Below are 15,297 nucleotides of genomic sequence, written 5' to 3'. Positions count from 1 at the left end.
ACTGGCTGTGGGGCACAGACAATGGAGAAGGGAAATGAAAGCTTTTTCCACAAATATATATCAGTTCATGTATATATATATACACATATGTCTTTATGTGCACAGCAAACAAGGGACTGGGGAGTTAGACAGGGGATGACAAGACCAAATCCCTCCCTTTGCATGAAAATGTGACCATCACATTGGTTGTAATCAGAGCCCAGAAACATCTGCCTGAAATGGAGTTTGACTGGGAATTACAGTACCACTGACAATTTGGCTTTGTATAAACTTTGCCGTGTGTCTATAGTTTGGCGTGAAGGAGGCCTGCCCTCCTTGAAGGGGACAGACACCAGCTGAAAGTTTCCTTTACAAAACAAAATGAAACAACTGAAGAAACCCCAACGTTTTCTCAGAACACTGCAAAGGATCACTGATTGAAAAAAATGTTTCTCTTCAGGTATATTCAGGCGAAGAAAGCATTCAGCTTCTTTAAACTGTTATATAAAATTGGTACTAGTTTCTTTAAATACTATCATAATTAAAAAAACCAACTGATTCCTGAAATTAAAAAAAAAAATAACAATCCTAATTAAAAAATATCCCTCCATGCTGATCTTCTCTTCAGAATAGGTCAGCATGGGAGTTTTGCACCCTAGACAGTTACAGTATTTCTGGAATAAAAAATTGCAATTACACACAGAAAATACTACAGCATTCACTTAAAAATATCTCATTTTGTTGTTGTTGTTTTTCCCCTCCCAAGTAGAGGGATGGTGGGATTGAAAAGATGCCCTGAAACGGGAATATTCCTTTAAAGGAGCAATACTCTCAAAACGGAAAAAGGGTGTCGGATAGACGCAAACCCGGTGATTTAACTCAAAAAAGAAAAAAAAAAAAAAACCAAGATATTCCAGCACAGAAACAGAATCCGAGAGAGATGAGAATGTTCAGACACCGAGCGGGTTATTTGGAAATGTCAAGACAACCCCACAGCTTTGCCAGCATCGGAGGTGGCAGCATCTCCTGGCGGTGGAAGGCTAAGCTAAACCACGGCGCTCTCGCTACGCTCTTGGGTTTCCTCTGGTTGTTGTTTCTCGCCATGTACTTACAGTAGAGGGTGACACGAGACAGTTTTTATCAGCAGTTCCCCACACGTAACTGAGTCGAAGAATTTTTCTCAGCTAAATCACAACAACAACATCAACAGAAATAACAAAGCACCAAATTCATCTCGAGACGTGAGTCAGTTTTACAGGTTATTACCGTTTGAAGAAGTTTTGTTGGTTGTTTTGTTGTTGTTTGTTTTTTATGTTTTTTTTTGTGTTTTTTTTTAATCCCGACTTTTCATGTTTTGTTTTCCTTAAAAACAAAACAGAAACAAAACAGAAAATCAAAACCCAAAAATCCCCAAAATGGAACAAAGGATGCTTTACAATCACTTTAAGGCTCGCACTGAATGAGACATGACAGGTCTTACACGAGATTACAAATAATACATGTATGCCTTTCACAGCCTTAAAATGATACAGTAGGTCAAATTATTTTGCCAGTCACTGATCAAGTATTGTGCCTTTAAATTGACTCGCTTTTTGCTACCATGCTGAGTTTTATTATTACTGAAATAATTATTAGATATGTGGGAATGTACTTTCAGATCATGTTTTTTGGTTTATAATTTTGATTATTTCACATTTTCCAGAAATCAAGGTGGCAGGCCTTATTCTGGGCTCAGACTGTTGGTATTTGCTCCACTGGAGACAGTGGGGCTTTAGCACGAGCACTTGTTGGGAACAAGATCAGATCCTGTATTTTCACTCTGATCTGGTACAATCCCACCTTTGTACAGGGTCCATTTCCACAAGGAAAACGGTCCCGGGGTGGGGTCACCTTTATAACACGACTCGGTCAAGGCTTGGCCCAATGGTGTTATAAATTCCTTCCCAAATTATCTTACAGACCTGATTTTGTCTTTCAGCTGTTGGAAAAATCAAACTCCATTGGGGTTGTCTTGGCTTTGCTTTCTTATCTTTTCTTTCTTATCTTTAGACATTTGGAGGATTTTTTTCTGCTAAATCCAATATGAGCAACAGGACTTTTTTTTTTTTTCCATACATTTCTCTCTTTTTGTTGTTGTTAATTTTTTTTTTTTTTAATTTTAAGGTTTGCATTTCAGTTGGATGGTTGGTTTTTCTTTTGTTTTTTTTTTTTTTTCCTGGCATATAATCATCAAAGAGTTTTGCATGAGAAAGGTGACAGTACTTAATGAAACTCAGCACCTAAGGGCATAAGGCAGTTGTAGGTTTGTTTGTTTGTTTTTTTTTTTTATTTTTCAATCAGCACCAATCCCATAAATAATGTTCTACACTTGGTGTACGGTATAAAACTGATGTGGAGATGCCTCCTTCTCCACCTGTGAATCCTAGGTGTGGAAGTTGAAATACTGTTTCTTGTGTGTAAAAAACAAAAGAAAAGTTTTTCTTTTTGTTTTTACTTACAAAACATAGAGAATATCTTTTTTTTTTTTATACATACAGCAACCAGAAAGAAAGCTTATCTGAAGGTTTGTGTTTGTTTCATGATCTGTGTTTACCGTAAACAAAAATAAGGTCCCCTCTTTTACTTTTGCTTTAAGGAGCTTTAAAGTGAAGATTCATATTGTAGCAACTCATATAAGAGAGGTCCATCTCTATACCTAATACCTACAGCTGTGGGGGTGACATATTGGAGGATGTTGATAGTTCTTCTTAACCTCCTGTCTACAAAATGAGCATCCCAGGCAGGATATCTTTTTCTTGGGATGTCAATCTTAATGAGAGGCCCCTCAGGGGGGTAGGGTCGCCCAGATGGAGTAGATGGTACCATTGCTCTCACCTGGAAAACGGGCAAGCAAGTGTCAGCTGTGAGTTCCTCCTGTTGCTCCGTGACCGCTCTGGTGGGCGTAGCCTGGGCCCCCCGGTACCCAGGGGTTTGGGGCGCCATGGGCTCAACATCGGGGGGCAAAGGAATGCCCCAGAGCAGCTCGGCGCAACAGGAGCTGGCAAAGATCTTAGCTCTTGGCCCCATGGGATGCAGCACACCATAATATAACAGCATCAAAGCTATCCCAGCAGCAAAGCTAAGAAAGACACAACACAGTGCTGGCACGGCATAGGAGTCAGTGGTGTCAGGATCTCTGTAAAAATACCAAAGGAGCGTCAAGGCAGCGTTCTCCGTCAGGACCACCGTGTAATACGCAAACATTCGGTATCGAGTCCGCCCTTCCTTGACATTAAACCAGCAGAAAATGTACACAATCCCTACCACCATGTTGAAGAGGATCTCCTCCCACTTAGACATGCAGAAATCTGTCCCACCATGGATGATCCAGAAAGCCATGGCACACCAATGGACCACTACAAAGATCCCAAAGTAGAGCTGGAAGATGGAAGCAAAGAGAGCAAAAGAAATAACTCGGGATGAGATGGTGAAGAGGCGCCAGAAGAGATGGATGAGGGCCCCTCTGTAGCTCATACTCTTCTTGTCGTCCCTAGAGTCCCGAAGAAGCTTGTGATAGGAGGCTAGCACCCAAGCCAGGGACATCAGGGAGGCCACAGAGGACACACCTGCCGGAAGACACACAGATCCACTGAGTTAGACAGGAGCTTTGGTGGAAAACATCATCTGCTCACTAAATTATTGCATCTGGGGCAGGCTCTGGAGCCTGAAGGTTCAACTCACGTCAGGTTGTCCTTACAGTCTGGAGGAGAGAAATACAGAGATATCAGTGTGGGAATTGGAAATGGTATTCAGGAGTTCTCTGACTCCTTGTCCTTATCTTCCTGAGCCACTGGATTGGGCACCCCACCCTGGCAGTTCCAGCAGGGAACAGCCTCTGTGCTCATCCTGACTGGATCCACATTTGAGAGTTTGAAATCCAGATCCCATCTAAATGCTGAAGGCCAAGTGTGAAAGTTACTTTCTTGGAGAGCAGAATCTCTCTTGGAATGCACCACGGCAAGAGCAGGACACCTGTATTCCCTGCAACTGCTTGGATTGTTTTTTATTCTAAAATAGTTTAATTTAAGCAACAATCCCATTGATTCTGCCTTACTCAGGAATCCCCATTTGCATTTGCCTTTCAGAAAAATGAGGTTTTTGTCCCATGCAGATAAATCCAGGGAGCATCAAGACTCATCAATACCCTTGAAAGAGTCCCAGAACAAAGGATCTGATCTCTCCAGCAAATCCCTGCCTTGTTTCTGGGATGGACCCAAGACCTCTGCTGGATGTAGCTCTTCTCCAGTCTGGTCTCCTTTCTGGAGCACAAATCCAAGTCACAGTCATGTCAGGGAGGGCACAGCCTGCACTGGGGTCACCTTCAGCTCCCAACACATCCTGCTGCACCCTGACATGGGGCAAAACACCCCATGATATTCCAAAGGGACCTGGTCTTATTCTCCATCCCAACACTTACACAATTTATTTCCTCCAGAAGATAAAATAGTGGCCCCACCACACTTGAGAGGCTTTTAAAAATATAATTCCATTGATTATCACAAGGGTAGATTGAATAACTCGTGGAGCAAAGCATCACAATAAAAATTAACTGAGAGATTCCTGGGAAAAGAAAGAGCTGCTGGCGTCTTATTCCTTTGCCCACACTGCTGCTCACTAGACAACTGTTCTGCAGGTGAGGAAGCAGATGATGGACCAAAATCCATATTTGGGAAGCTCAGTAATTTGGTAGCTATGGTTGGATGGGGCCTTAGCCAAAGATTTATCTGGGAGCATAACCTTTAAAGTCCAAAGGAAAAACTGCTAATGGTTCCAAGCAAACCAATGAGAAATGCCCCTTCATCTCTGATGTGTAACTGGGTGATAGATCCAGATCTTACTTGGCTTTTACTTCTTTAAGAAAATCCAAGGAACATCTTGTTGCAGCTGCCCAGAGTTAAAAAGGTAAAATGCCTGAAAAACCTAAATTTCTTCATCTCCTGTTTCCTTTTCTCTCTGCTCACAGGGGCTTGGCTTCCATGGGAATGCAAATAAGGTCCACTGACTCCTCAATCCTCACTCTGTAGAATTTATCTTGGTTTTGAGGAGCCCACCCCACCATGTAGCAGGGTTAGATTTCTCTCCTTCCAATCTATTTGTGTCTGGAGGAGAAATGATGGAGAAGAAGGCCAGGAAGGATGGCAGACTCCAACTCTTCCCTCGTTGGAATTCTCACAGCCTGCAAATTCCACCAAAATGACACCTTTTTATCAGCTCTCAGGTTTCCCTCTGAATCCCTTGTCTTTGGGGTCAAATGGACATTTGAATTTCAGACTGAACTTTAAAAGACAGCAAACAGCAAAGCAGTGAGAGCAGTGGCCTTATCCAAGAGGGGAGCTTTAAGAAAATCACTATTTCCCCCGAGTTCTAAAGTCCTCACTAAGAAACACTTGCACATAGGACTTGGGGATTCCAGCCACAGACTCACAGAATAGTTGAAGTTGGAAGGAAGCCCTGGAGGTCATCCAATCACTCTGCCAAGGTAGGATCACCTGGAGCAGGTGGCACAGGAACACATCCAGGTGGGTTTGGAATGTCTCCAGAGAGGGAACTCCATGCTCTCCCTGGGCAGCTGTTCAGTGCTCTGCCACCCTCAGCATAAAGAAGTTCTTTCTCATGTTGAGGTGGAACTTGTGGGTTATTTTATGGCCACTGCTCCTCATCCTGTCACTGGGCACCTCTGCAAAGAGTCTGGCACCATCCTCTGACACCCCTTGGAGGTATTTATATGGATTATTGAGATCCCCTCTCAGTCTTCTCCAGACTGAACAGGCCCAGCTCCCTCAGTCTCTCCCCATAATGGATGAAAACTCCTAAATATGAACAGCCTCATACTCAAGCAGATGTAGATTAGATTCATTTTTCACCTACAAGATGAGTTACATTATTGGTAGACTTTATTAACAGTTTTGGAAGGATGAGTCATGCCACAAAGTTTTGTTATGTGTATAAGTACTGTTTGTTGCATTACTTCTTGTCTATTCAGTTTAAAAACTTTCCATGATAAGCAGAGAAAAAAATATGTCACTTATTGCCTTATTTTAGTGCTGTTTTACTAGAAACTTGTACAGCATTAGCTGTACCTGTACAGGGAAACTCAAGCAACACCAACTCACAGGAGACAGATGTGTCAGCCTGGATTAAAAATGTTTCTATTGGGCTCATTTATTCCAGAAAAGAGAGAGGAATAAAATACACCCAAAACAATCCCCCAGTTTGCACATAAAGGCTTTACCTAATATTTTCAGGGCAGAACCCTCCACTAATCACAGCCCTTGCTGTAAATTGCTCAGAGTGCGTGCGTTGAGTCACTCGCACGGTACCGGGGCTGCTGACAGTCATCTGAACGTCTCCTCCAGCCAGCAGAGAGAGGCAGACACCCCCAGAAAGTGATTCAGCCTGTCCTGACATCCGTGTGTGGGACAGGGAGGGGTTGACTCATGCTCCCAAGGTGTCTGACTCCATCCCTTGCCAGGGGACGTGCGAGCACCAGCAGTCAGGCGGGATGAGCCCCCCCCGTACAGAACAGCTCATTGTCTCTTCATCTGCACCGAGATCTGAGGGAGGCAATGAAGGATCTTTGGGCAGTTTGACATATTTTTGCTGTTGTTTAAAAGTTCACAAGCCTTGTGTTGAATGTGAATTTTGGCACCCTGGTGATGAGCAGGATCTGGACCTGCGTGTGAGGGGGGAGATCTGTAGGTGGACGTCAGCAGGAGCTATCGAGTAATGTAAGGACTTTTACATCACTTGTACTTACTGCCACAGAAACTATTCCCTAGCTCTTTCATACAGACCTAAATGACACAGCACTTTTCTCATCTTGACCACAAGCTTCCCATTCCCAATTTTCCCTGTGACTTCTAGCCTGTGACATTTTCACACAATTTACAATTCTCACAGACTGTGGGATGAACTGTCCCTGTTTTTCCTCTCAACTTCTCCAGACCTTATTTCTAAGCAACTTTAGAGATCTCTTCAATTATAACTAAAACAAACAGTCCTGAAAAGTTGGATCACATGAGCAGTCATTCTTTATTTTGATTCTGACTCTTGCACGTGGTAACTGATGCACCTTGGTGGAGCATGAGTAGGTTTCAACTCCCTTTCAATGTTTGTTTATCAAAGGGATGAGGTTGGGTAAACACTGAAATCACTTTGAAAAAAGCTCACTCCCACTCTTCCCACTCTGTTCCCAGCCTTGGGAGTGGAACATCCCCACCATGCACAACCACATCTCTGCAGGCATTCTCGAGCTCCTGTGGGGCTGGAAACCTTGGGGCTGCAGCTCTGGGATCTGTATTCCACCTGCCAACAATGAGTCAGACTGGCACAGACTGGGATTCTCTTCAAACCTCTGCCCTAGGAAGCCATGAGTGACACACAGGCCAAAGTCAGCACCATCAAGGAGTCAAGTCCCTGTGTCTTGAATGACACAGCACAAGAAATAATCCCCCAGATTCCTTTAGGGATGATCCCTGAAGTCCTGGCAGTGAGACGTCTGCTCACCTACATTCAGCATGAGGAGGCAGAGCTCTAGAATGTCCCATTTGACAGATGAAGCACCAAGATTTGAAGGATTTACCCAAGATCTCATATAAAATCCAAGCTAAAGCAGGGAGCAGTTCTCCTTCACATCACAGTGAGCTTGACAAGACATTTCAGACAGGATTCAGCTCCTGCTGTAGAGACTCACCCCAGGGTGTCCTTGGTTAAATGATGTCTGTTTGCTCAAAGAGGATCAAAGCTTAGTGCAACCATCACAGGTGGGAATCCAGCAACGTTTGAGATGCTTTAGGATATTCCAGACCACCATGTGGAGCTGGCAGATGTGACAAACTTGCATGCAGAGGACAAGAACATTTCTGAACTGGGAGCTGGGGTTAAGGAAGGCACTCAGGCCATTTCAAATGACACCAGCTGAGACTCAAAAAAATTCTGCCTTTCTCAGGGGAGCACACGATCCCTCTTCAATGATAAACACATGTGGCACAGAGGCTGTGCAACAGGAAATGGTGCAGAGAGATGAGAAAGCAGTGGGAAATAAGGCAGGTGTATAAAAGTTAAATTTCTGAGAATGTCAGGCCAAGTAATAGATTCTCTGAGAAACAAGAGCTGTTCCTTTGGATCATGAAAACCTGAGTGGACTTGAGTACAATGTAGACACTGATCTGATACCAGAGGAGAAGAGCCTGAACCACTCTGAGTTCAAGGGACACTGCAGAGGCTCACAGGAACTCCCTGAATTTCATCCTGGTTTAGTTTTCCTCCTCTGGTTCCTACCCATAGTCCAGAAAAATAAAAGGTCATCTCAGATTTGTAAAAAGGCTCTTTGGGAAAAAAAAACCCATCCACATGAAAGAATCAAAGCAACGATTCCCCTGAAATTGCCATTGCTGCTTTTAAAGCCTGGGAACAAAAACAGTGCAGGGAAAACCATCCCTGCCTATCTGGCATATTCCTGCTATGCAGGGTTTTACAACCACTCTAATGGAAAAAAAATCACATACACACACACAAATGAATATTTAAAATGAACAATACACCTATTTTGGCCTTACTCAGTGCTGTCCAGCTGAGGAGAGAGGATTTTCGCTAGGGGTAGGTACAGTTTTCATCACAAATCCAGCTGCAGGTCGTTGGCTGCCCATAATTTGGATGCAGCTGCTGTAGCACATTCCCTGAGTATTTCCTGTGGTGCCTGCCCCTTTAACGTTGAAAATGATGCCTGAACAGTGCTCTATTTCTTTTTTGACATTAATTCTCCTTAAGACTCCACTAAAACAAAATGGGAAGATACCAACATTTCTCCCGGGTGAGCGGGATGGCAAATATTGAGCATGACACGAAACCTTCCCTCAGCCCCTGTGCAGAGGCAGCTCTTGCTTAATGCCAAGTGCCACATTTCAGTTCATCCCCATCCCTCCCTGGCTGCTCAGGCCCCTGTGCTGTGAACCCTGTTATCCTGTTTTCCCCTTTGGGTGGCACGTTCCTCCCTGAAGCTCTGTAGGAGACGAGGAGCAGGCTTTCATTTTGATGCGCACAGAGTGAAAATGCATTTATACACAAAAGAGATCAAGGCAGATCCTGCTTTTGTAACAACAGGGCCTGAAAGTCACTCTCCCTCATTTTTTAATCTGATTTAATTTGTTTGTGTCAGAGTAAAAGGGGTCAGAATCAGACCCCAGGTCTGATTTTCATTGTTTCCTGATGGATTTTGATGCTTGATCTTTCTTAATTCTTTCCCATCCGAGGAGGGAATGACTTTTGTCTTTTTCCCTTTATTTTCCCTCTTTATTTGTCTCTTTAAACATGGAAAAAATATGGAACATTGTTAGTATATAAATAATAAAAGTCTGCACAGACCATTTTGCCTTTCAGTTTCCTCACTGGATTTCAGGACACTTCCTTAAAGAGTTCCTCCAGTGTGCCCCCAGTCCAGTATGGCAGATGGGAACTATTCCACCTATTGTGAACATGATGCAAAAGTCTGACCCAGGAATGGCCTCCTCCCATTTATGTGACACCTCTGTGCTCTACTAAGAGCTGGAATTACCAGGGATGAAAATCCAGATCTTTACACTGGGGAGACTGGGAAGAGATATCACACCAGTGTCCTGCCCTTTGCTCTTTTCTCACAGAAAATATTTTGGTTTCATCAGGTGAGGGGTGAGTTTCACATCCTAGGAACCTGCTCCCTTCCTAGGGAGATCCTCTGGGGCCTTCCTCCAAGGGGTATCACATCCCATTCTCCAGCATCCAGCTCACCTGGACACAGCATCACCTTTCCATGAGAAACAGAAAACTGCTGATGACTGGCAAGGGCAGGAAACAAAGGTAACTCCGTTCAGGGACAGATTTCCAAGTAGGTCTGGATAACAAGAAAGTCTCCTACCACCAAATCCCACTGGAATCCCTCAGAAGGCTTGTGCTGAGTTTCTGTACAGGATAGCCCATGTCCAAGCTGGCACAAGGAGAACTCTTCCACATTACACCAGAGGCACATCCACATTCCCAAACCTTTCTCCGTGAGAAAATCTATGCCAAGGCAACTCCACAAAAGCTCACTCACATGGAGAATTGCCCTCCTGCCCCTCAACAGTTAAAGTCTGGCTCATGTCCTGAAATTCTGCTTCCTAAACCCTTTTCCTTTTGCTAAATTAAGATGTCCTTGGTGACCCCAGAAAAGCTGAATCCCTCCTTAGCTCCTCCCCCAGCCCACGCCTCAGCACTGCCTTGAGGAAGCGTCCATGGGGTCACCAGGGATTGTGTTTCCAAAGGCCTTGCTTTCCTGCCCTTTCATCCTGCTGCCTCTCAGCTGTCCCCAGTGCCCCTTTTCCCTGCTGCAGGAAGGGGTGACCAGCCACACTCATCTGATCTGGGCTCTCATTATCTCAGCTGCTTCTGTCATGTCTCCTCCTATTCGTGTTCTCTGTGAACTCGGGCACTCCAAAGCAGCTCCAACCCTGCAGCCATCGAGTCTTGGATCTTCTCCTGGATGCAAGCCAGAGACTGATCCTGCTGTGGGAGGCACGAGCACCCCAGGCCAAGCAGAGATGGGATAATCCACCCTCTGTTTGAGATTGTCCTTGAATAACCTCAGTGAAGTGTCAGTCTCCTGTTCAAAATGATGGCCCACCACATCAGGATTGGCAAAGCTTCCCCACTGTTCTAAAACCCTCTGGATGAAGATGCCCTGTCCATCACCCCAGGACTGCTGTCTGAGACATGGGATGAGCTATCTGGAAATGCCTCTCTCTCTCCATTGACTCTTCCTGGTGAATCATGGAATGGTTTGAGAGGGAAGGGTCCTTAAAGCTCATCTCATTCCAACCCCCTGCCATGGGTACAGACACCTTTCACTCTCCCAGGTGGCTCAACCTGGCCCTGAACACTTCCAGGGATGGGGGCCAAACTGAAATAACGACAGAAGGACATGGTAAGATGAATAGTAGGCAACAGAGGTTTGACATCCAGCAGCTCCCCACAAGAGCTTATGGGGGAACACTGAGTCTCAGTGAGGGGAAGAGAGGAGAAAGGAGGATTGCTGGAACCTGTTCCTGGCTCCAGGATGAGCAGAACAGCCCACAGTGGCTCCTGCAGAGCAGAAGCTGACAGACCCAACATGTTCTGGGCATATTCAAGTGACACAACACAATGAATTTACACCACTGAAGACCAAGCAGGAAAAACAAACCCCCAACACCCTCCTGATGTGAGAAAGGTGCCATGGTCAGCCAGAGAACATCCTAGAACAGCCAGATAGAGTTACCAACATCCTCAAGGGGTAGGAGAAAGACAACATCCTTCTGTTACATCACTGAGAAGAAGGCTGGTCTCCAACAGGCCTGGTGTACACAGCCCTCATCAGCATGAAAATTCACTTTTTGCTTTCCATGACAGCCCTGCCCCTTTCCCAGGATGCTGATTGCAAGTATCCCAGGTTTTGCCTATTTATGTAGGGAAAGAAGCTGCTGACACCTGTTCCAGATCTGGAACATTTCTGGCAGAAACTGGGGCAAATGTCAGTCCCTGTATAAGCAGAGGTCCACAAACAAGCCTCAACTCACTTGGCTAACGGGGGCCTTTGATCCTGTGTGGTAAATTTTCACACAGACTGGGTCATAAAAACCAGCAGAGAGGAGAAGGACCCACGGGAAGAGAACCTGGTGGTGGTATCTGAACCCCGAATGAGAAACAGGATTATTTGTAGACCCTGAGCCCAGCTGGCAGAATCTGCCATGCCCATCTTGTTAAAATCCCTCAGGAGCTGTGTCCAATCTGCCCAATGGGAATGGTTCCTGGACCATGTGAATTTGTTTTCTCATGCCTGGGAAAGCTTTGGGAAAGGGCTGGCAGGCAAAACTCTACCAGAGACCAATTTAGCACAAACACCTGAGCGCCAGTGCTTGGGCTCCAACACTGTTTGTGTTACAGGTATAGAGAAAATCTGATCACAGTCCTCTGTTTATCACAACCATGGTCATATAATCCTTTTCATCATGTTAAAAATAACGTGGAAGACCTTTGGCTCAACTCCTCAATGCCTGGAGATAAAGTTTCTCATATTATCAGATTTTCCAGGCTGGGCAGAGTAAATTAGTCCAGGTGGCTGCTGTGTCTGGACAGCTCTGAGGAGCCCAGGCATGGCAGGTAGAGCTTAGGTAAAGTGTAATACAGATGTGGGGACAGCTTTCTGCCAGAAAAATGTTATTTTAGCTGGACAGGGTAATCTTTCCAGGAATCTGGTGTCAGCTATGCTCCCAAAATTATGCCCGAGGAAAATGTCAGTGTGAGTCCAATGCTAGAGACAAATCCAGCCTCTTCTGCAACAGCTCCACCCAGCCACCAGAGACTCTGATGGGACTCTAATGGTAGAATTCAAAGAAATGATAACACACAAACTCACTTTTTAAGGGGAAAAATACATGGCATATGTCTAAGAAATCCATTCAGGAATTTGGGAGTGAGTTTGGTGATTTGGCTCAGTCCTAAAGAAGCTGGAGGCAATCAGGGGACAGAGAGACACACACAGTCTTACTTTTGGAGTTCCTGTTGGTGTGGCATAAATGATATAAAAGTATTTATAATACAACACTGTTTAGTTCAAAATGGTTATTCCATTTTGAACCTTATTCCATTTTGAACCTTCCCCTAAATGTTAAGAAAATGAAATGGAAACGATTTACTGTTTTCCTTTCAGCAAAAGCAGATTTTTTTTTCTCACTGAAAGAACCCCCACATCATCAGATGCTCCTTTGAGGGTGTTAATGAAGAACAGTTCTTTCCTTTGTGATTTTTGGAATCAGAATTCTTATTAATCCTGCTGATGGTGTTCTCAGTGTCAGTGTGGGGCTGCATGGATGGCGTTTCCAATTAGAAGAGCTGCTGCTGTCACATAAATTTGTGTTGATGAGGACCAGTAACGCATATTGCAGCAAGGACTCAAGTGCCAAAATCTCTCAGGGATCTTCCCACCATGCCCAAGTTCCCAGTGCATCCTCCAGAGATCATGAATCCCACAGATCCCTGAATCTCAGGTGGGCAGGGATGGCACTGCAGCTGATAGAGACACTCAGAACCAACAACCACGTGCATCCCTGTCTTCTAATGAGCCACAGACACAAAGGAGAGATGGTCTGCCCTGAGCTTGGTCTAAATCCCTCCAGGCACCAATCACCTGGGTTAATTCTGCATTAGAAATGTGCTGGGAAAGCAGCAGCCAGGATTTCCCGGGCGCAGATTAGCTTGTTTGGAAATAGAGCATGAGAACTGCTCTTCGTGTCTATTTTTGTCAAAAGCTGCATGGATTGCCACTCTTTTCAGGCCAAGGTGCCCTCTGCACAGCCATCACTGTAATTATAAAGACTTTTGAGTTAAATCCATGTTAATCTGAAGCCTTTAAGTGCTGTCTCAGAATGACACTGAAGAAGAACCCCACCTGAGCCCCTAAAAGTGAACAGCCGCAGACGAGAGGATGTGAAGCCCCTCGAGAGACCCCAAGAGGTTTCATTGGAAATGCCCCACCAGGATGCTCTGACAACACCTCCAGCAAGGACAGGATTTAACTCTGTGCAAACAGAGCAAAATCCCTCTTTGTAGGGAGTGTTAGAAGGCAGGGGAGTCACACAAACCTGGCTCAACCTGACAGGAGCACAACCATCTCTAGAAACTTCCGTTGCTATTTCTTGTTGAGAACATAGTTTTTGTCCCTTTGCTAATTAAAATTGTCTTTCTAGAGCAACAGGTACAAAAACCCCACCACAAACATGGGTACTTCAACTGGAAAGAATAAGATGGCAAAATCCAAAAGGGGTTATTCTTAGAGGAAAAAATCACATTTCACATTCAACAGCTGCTTGTTTGTGAAGGGCACTTTAGTTACAACTTCTAGTGGCCAATTGTTTGTTAAGATTTTTCGAGTGTACCAAATTCAGCAGAGCTGCTTTCAGTCTGAATCCTCAAAAATATCAGAAGGAGCCTCCTACACTGAGATTTTTCAGACCTAATTATATTTGAACTCTACTGTTAGGAACCCTTCAGAAGAGAAACACACCTAAAGGAACCACTGGCATGCGCTGAAATGGTGAAAAAAAACCCCAAACAAACTGTTTTGCTAAAAAAAACAACACATGGCTCCATTTAGCATAAAATCTTTTCCGAACCATTTCTATGAGTAGGGATGGTTGGCATGAAACAGCAGGACTCCACAAACATGTACAATATATGTGCATTTCAACATTGCAATCTGACATCTGTTACAGCACCCCTAGCCTGTCACTCCTTTTTTTTTTTTATTTCTGTTTTAATTCAGATGAGGACTGCAGACATTGGGAAAGATGAAAAACTGCCTACCACAAGTTGAAAGGATGCTGTAATCCTACAAGTGGGGGCTAAAATAGTCTGAAAAAGAGGGGAGCAGCACCTCAGTGCTGGATAGGAAAGCCCGAGGAGTTCCACTGTCTGCTTTGGAGAGCAACCACGAGGATCCCTTTCTCCTTAGCACAGATCTGGGGCAGCTTTGGACCCTGCACCCAGAAATCAGCAACTAAGCCAAGCCTAATTCTGTTGACTGCTAAGTTCTGTCCCAGCCTTCAAAACAGGGCAGCCCAGAGTGCTTGGTGGGAATTGTTCTTGCCATCACCTGAGCCAAGCATGGGAATTGTTTGGGTTGGTGTTGGCTGCCAGGAGCTAAAAATGTGCCAAGGGCTGATAATTGAAGCAGAGGATGAACAAGATCTGGTGGCTGTGCTCATGTTCTGATGTGTTTTGGTTTATCAGCAGGGATGAAACCCAACAGACTTGTCCCAGGACTGGGAAAGCAACATCTCCTGCCAGGGTTTCATGAGGGAACTTCCTGCTGAAAACAGTTCCCACAGGCTGTTCCTTGGAGATGAGACAACATCAAGGCAATGCTCCCAAAGGTCTGTGACAGCACCAAACAGGGACCCTGCAAACCTCCTCTGGTAGGTGGCTGGGCCTGGATGCAGAATACCTGCAGGCAATTAGGGAAATAACTTCATACCAGCTCTGGGAATGATTTTGGCCTGATGGGAAAGAGGAAGGGACCCAATTTGGATCACACTCAGTGGCCAAAGAAAGAGGGATCTACCCAGAGACGTGTCAGCAGTGCACACTTTGTAACCTTGTGGTTTATAAACCTCTGATGTTGTGTAGCGGGCCTTTGGTGGAAATGCCTCAGCATAATCCCAGCTGAGGGGACTGGTCTCTGGAAAAGAAGGAGCCTCTCAACATTCCTGGAGGGTACACAGGGCTGACATC

The 15,297-nt window shown here is 44.9% G+C and overlaps 1 protein-coding gene across 1 annotated transcript in view; it reads right to left on the bottom strand.

The window, feature by feature from the left end:
• Nucleotides 1–1,926: 1,926 nt before the first annotated feature.
• Nucleotides 1,927–15,297, bottom strand: part of XKR6 (XK related 6) — a 177,082-nt gene continuing 163,711 nt past the window's right edge. Inside the window, exon 3 of the mRNA XM_071447728.1 lies at nt 1,927–3,584. Coding sequence (XP_071303829.1) covers nt 2,620–3,584 — 965 coding nt within the window. The 3' untranslated portion in view covers nt 1,927–2,619. The remainder of the gene's footprint in view (nt 3,585–15,297) is intronic.

The sequence above is a fragment of the Agelaius tricolor genome, unplaced genomic scaffold (assembly GCF_023055355.1).
Source record: "Agelaius tricolor isolate 1412-34295 unplaced genomic scaffold, bAgeTri1.0.p SCAF_1, whole genome shotgun sequence".
Lineage (NCBI taxonomy): Eukaryota > Metazoa > Chordata > Aves > Passeriformes > Icteridae > Agelaius > Agelaius tricolor.
The sequence above is the reverse complement of the archived record's forward strand: the minus strand, read 5'-3'. Positions and strand labels throughout refer to the sequence as shown.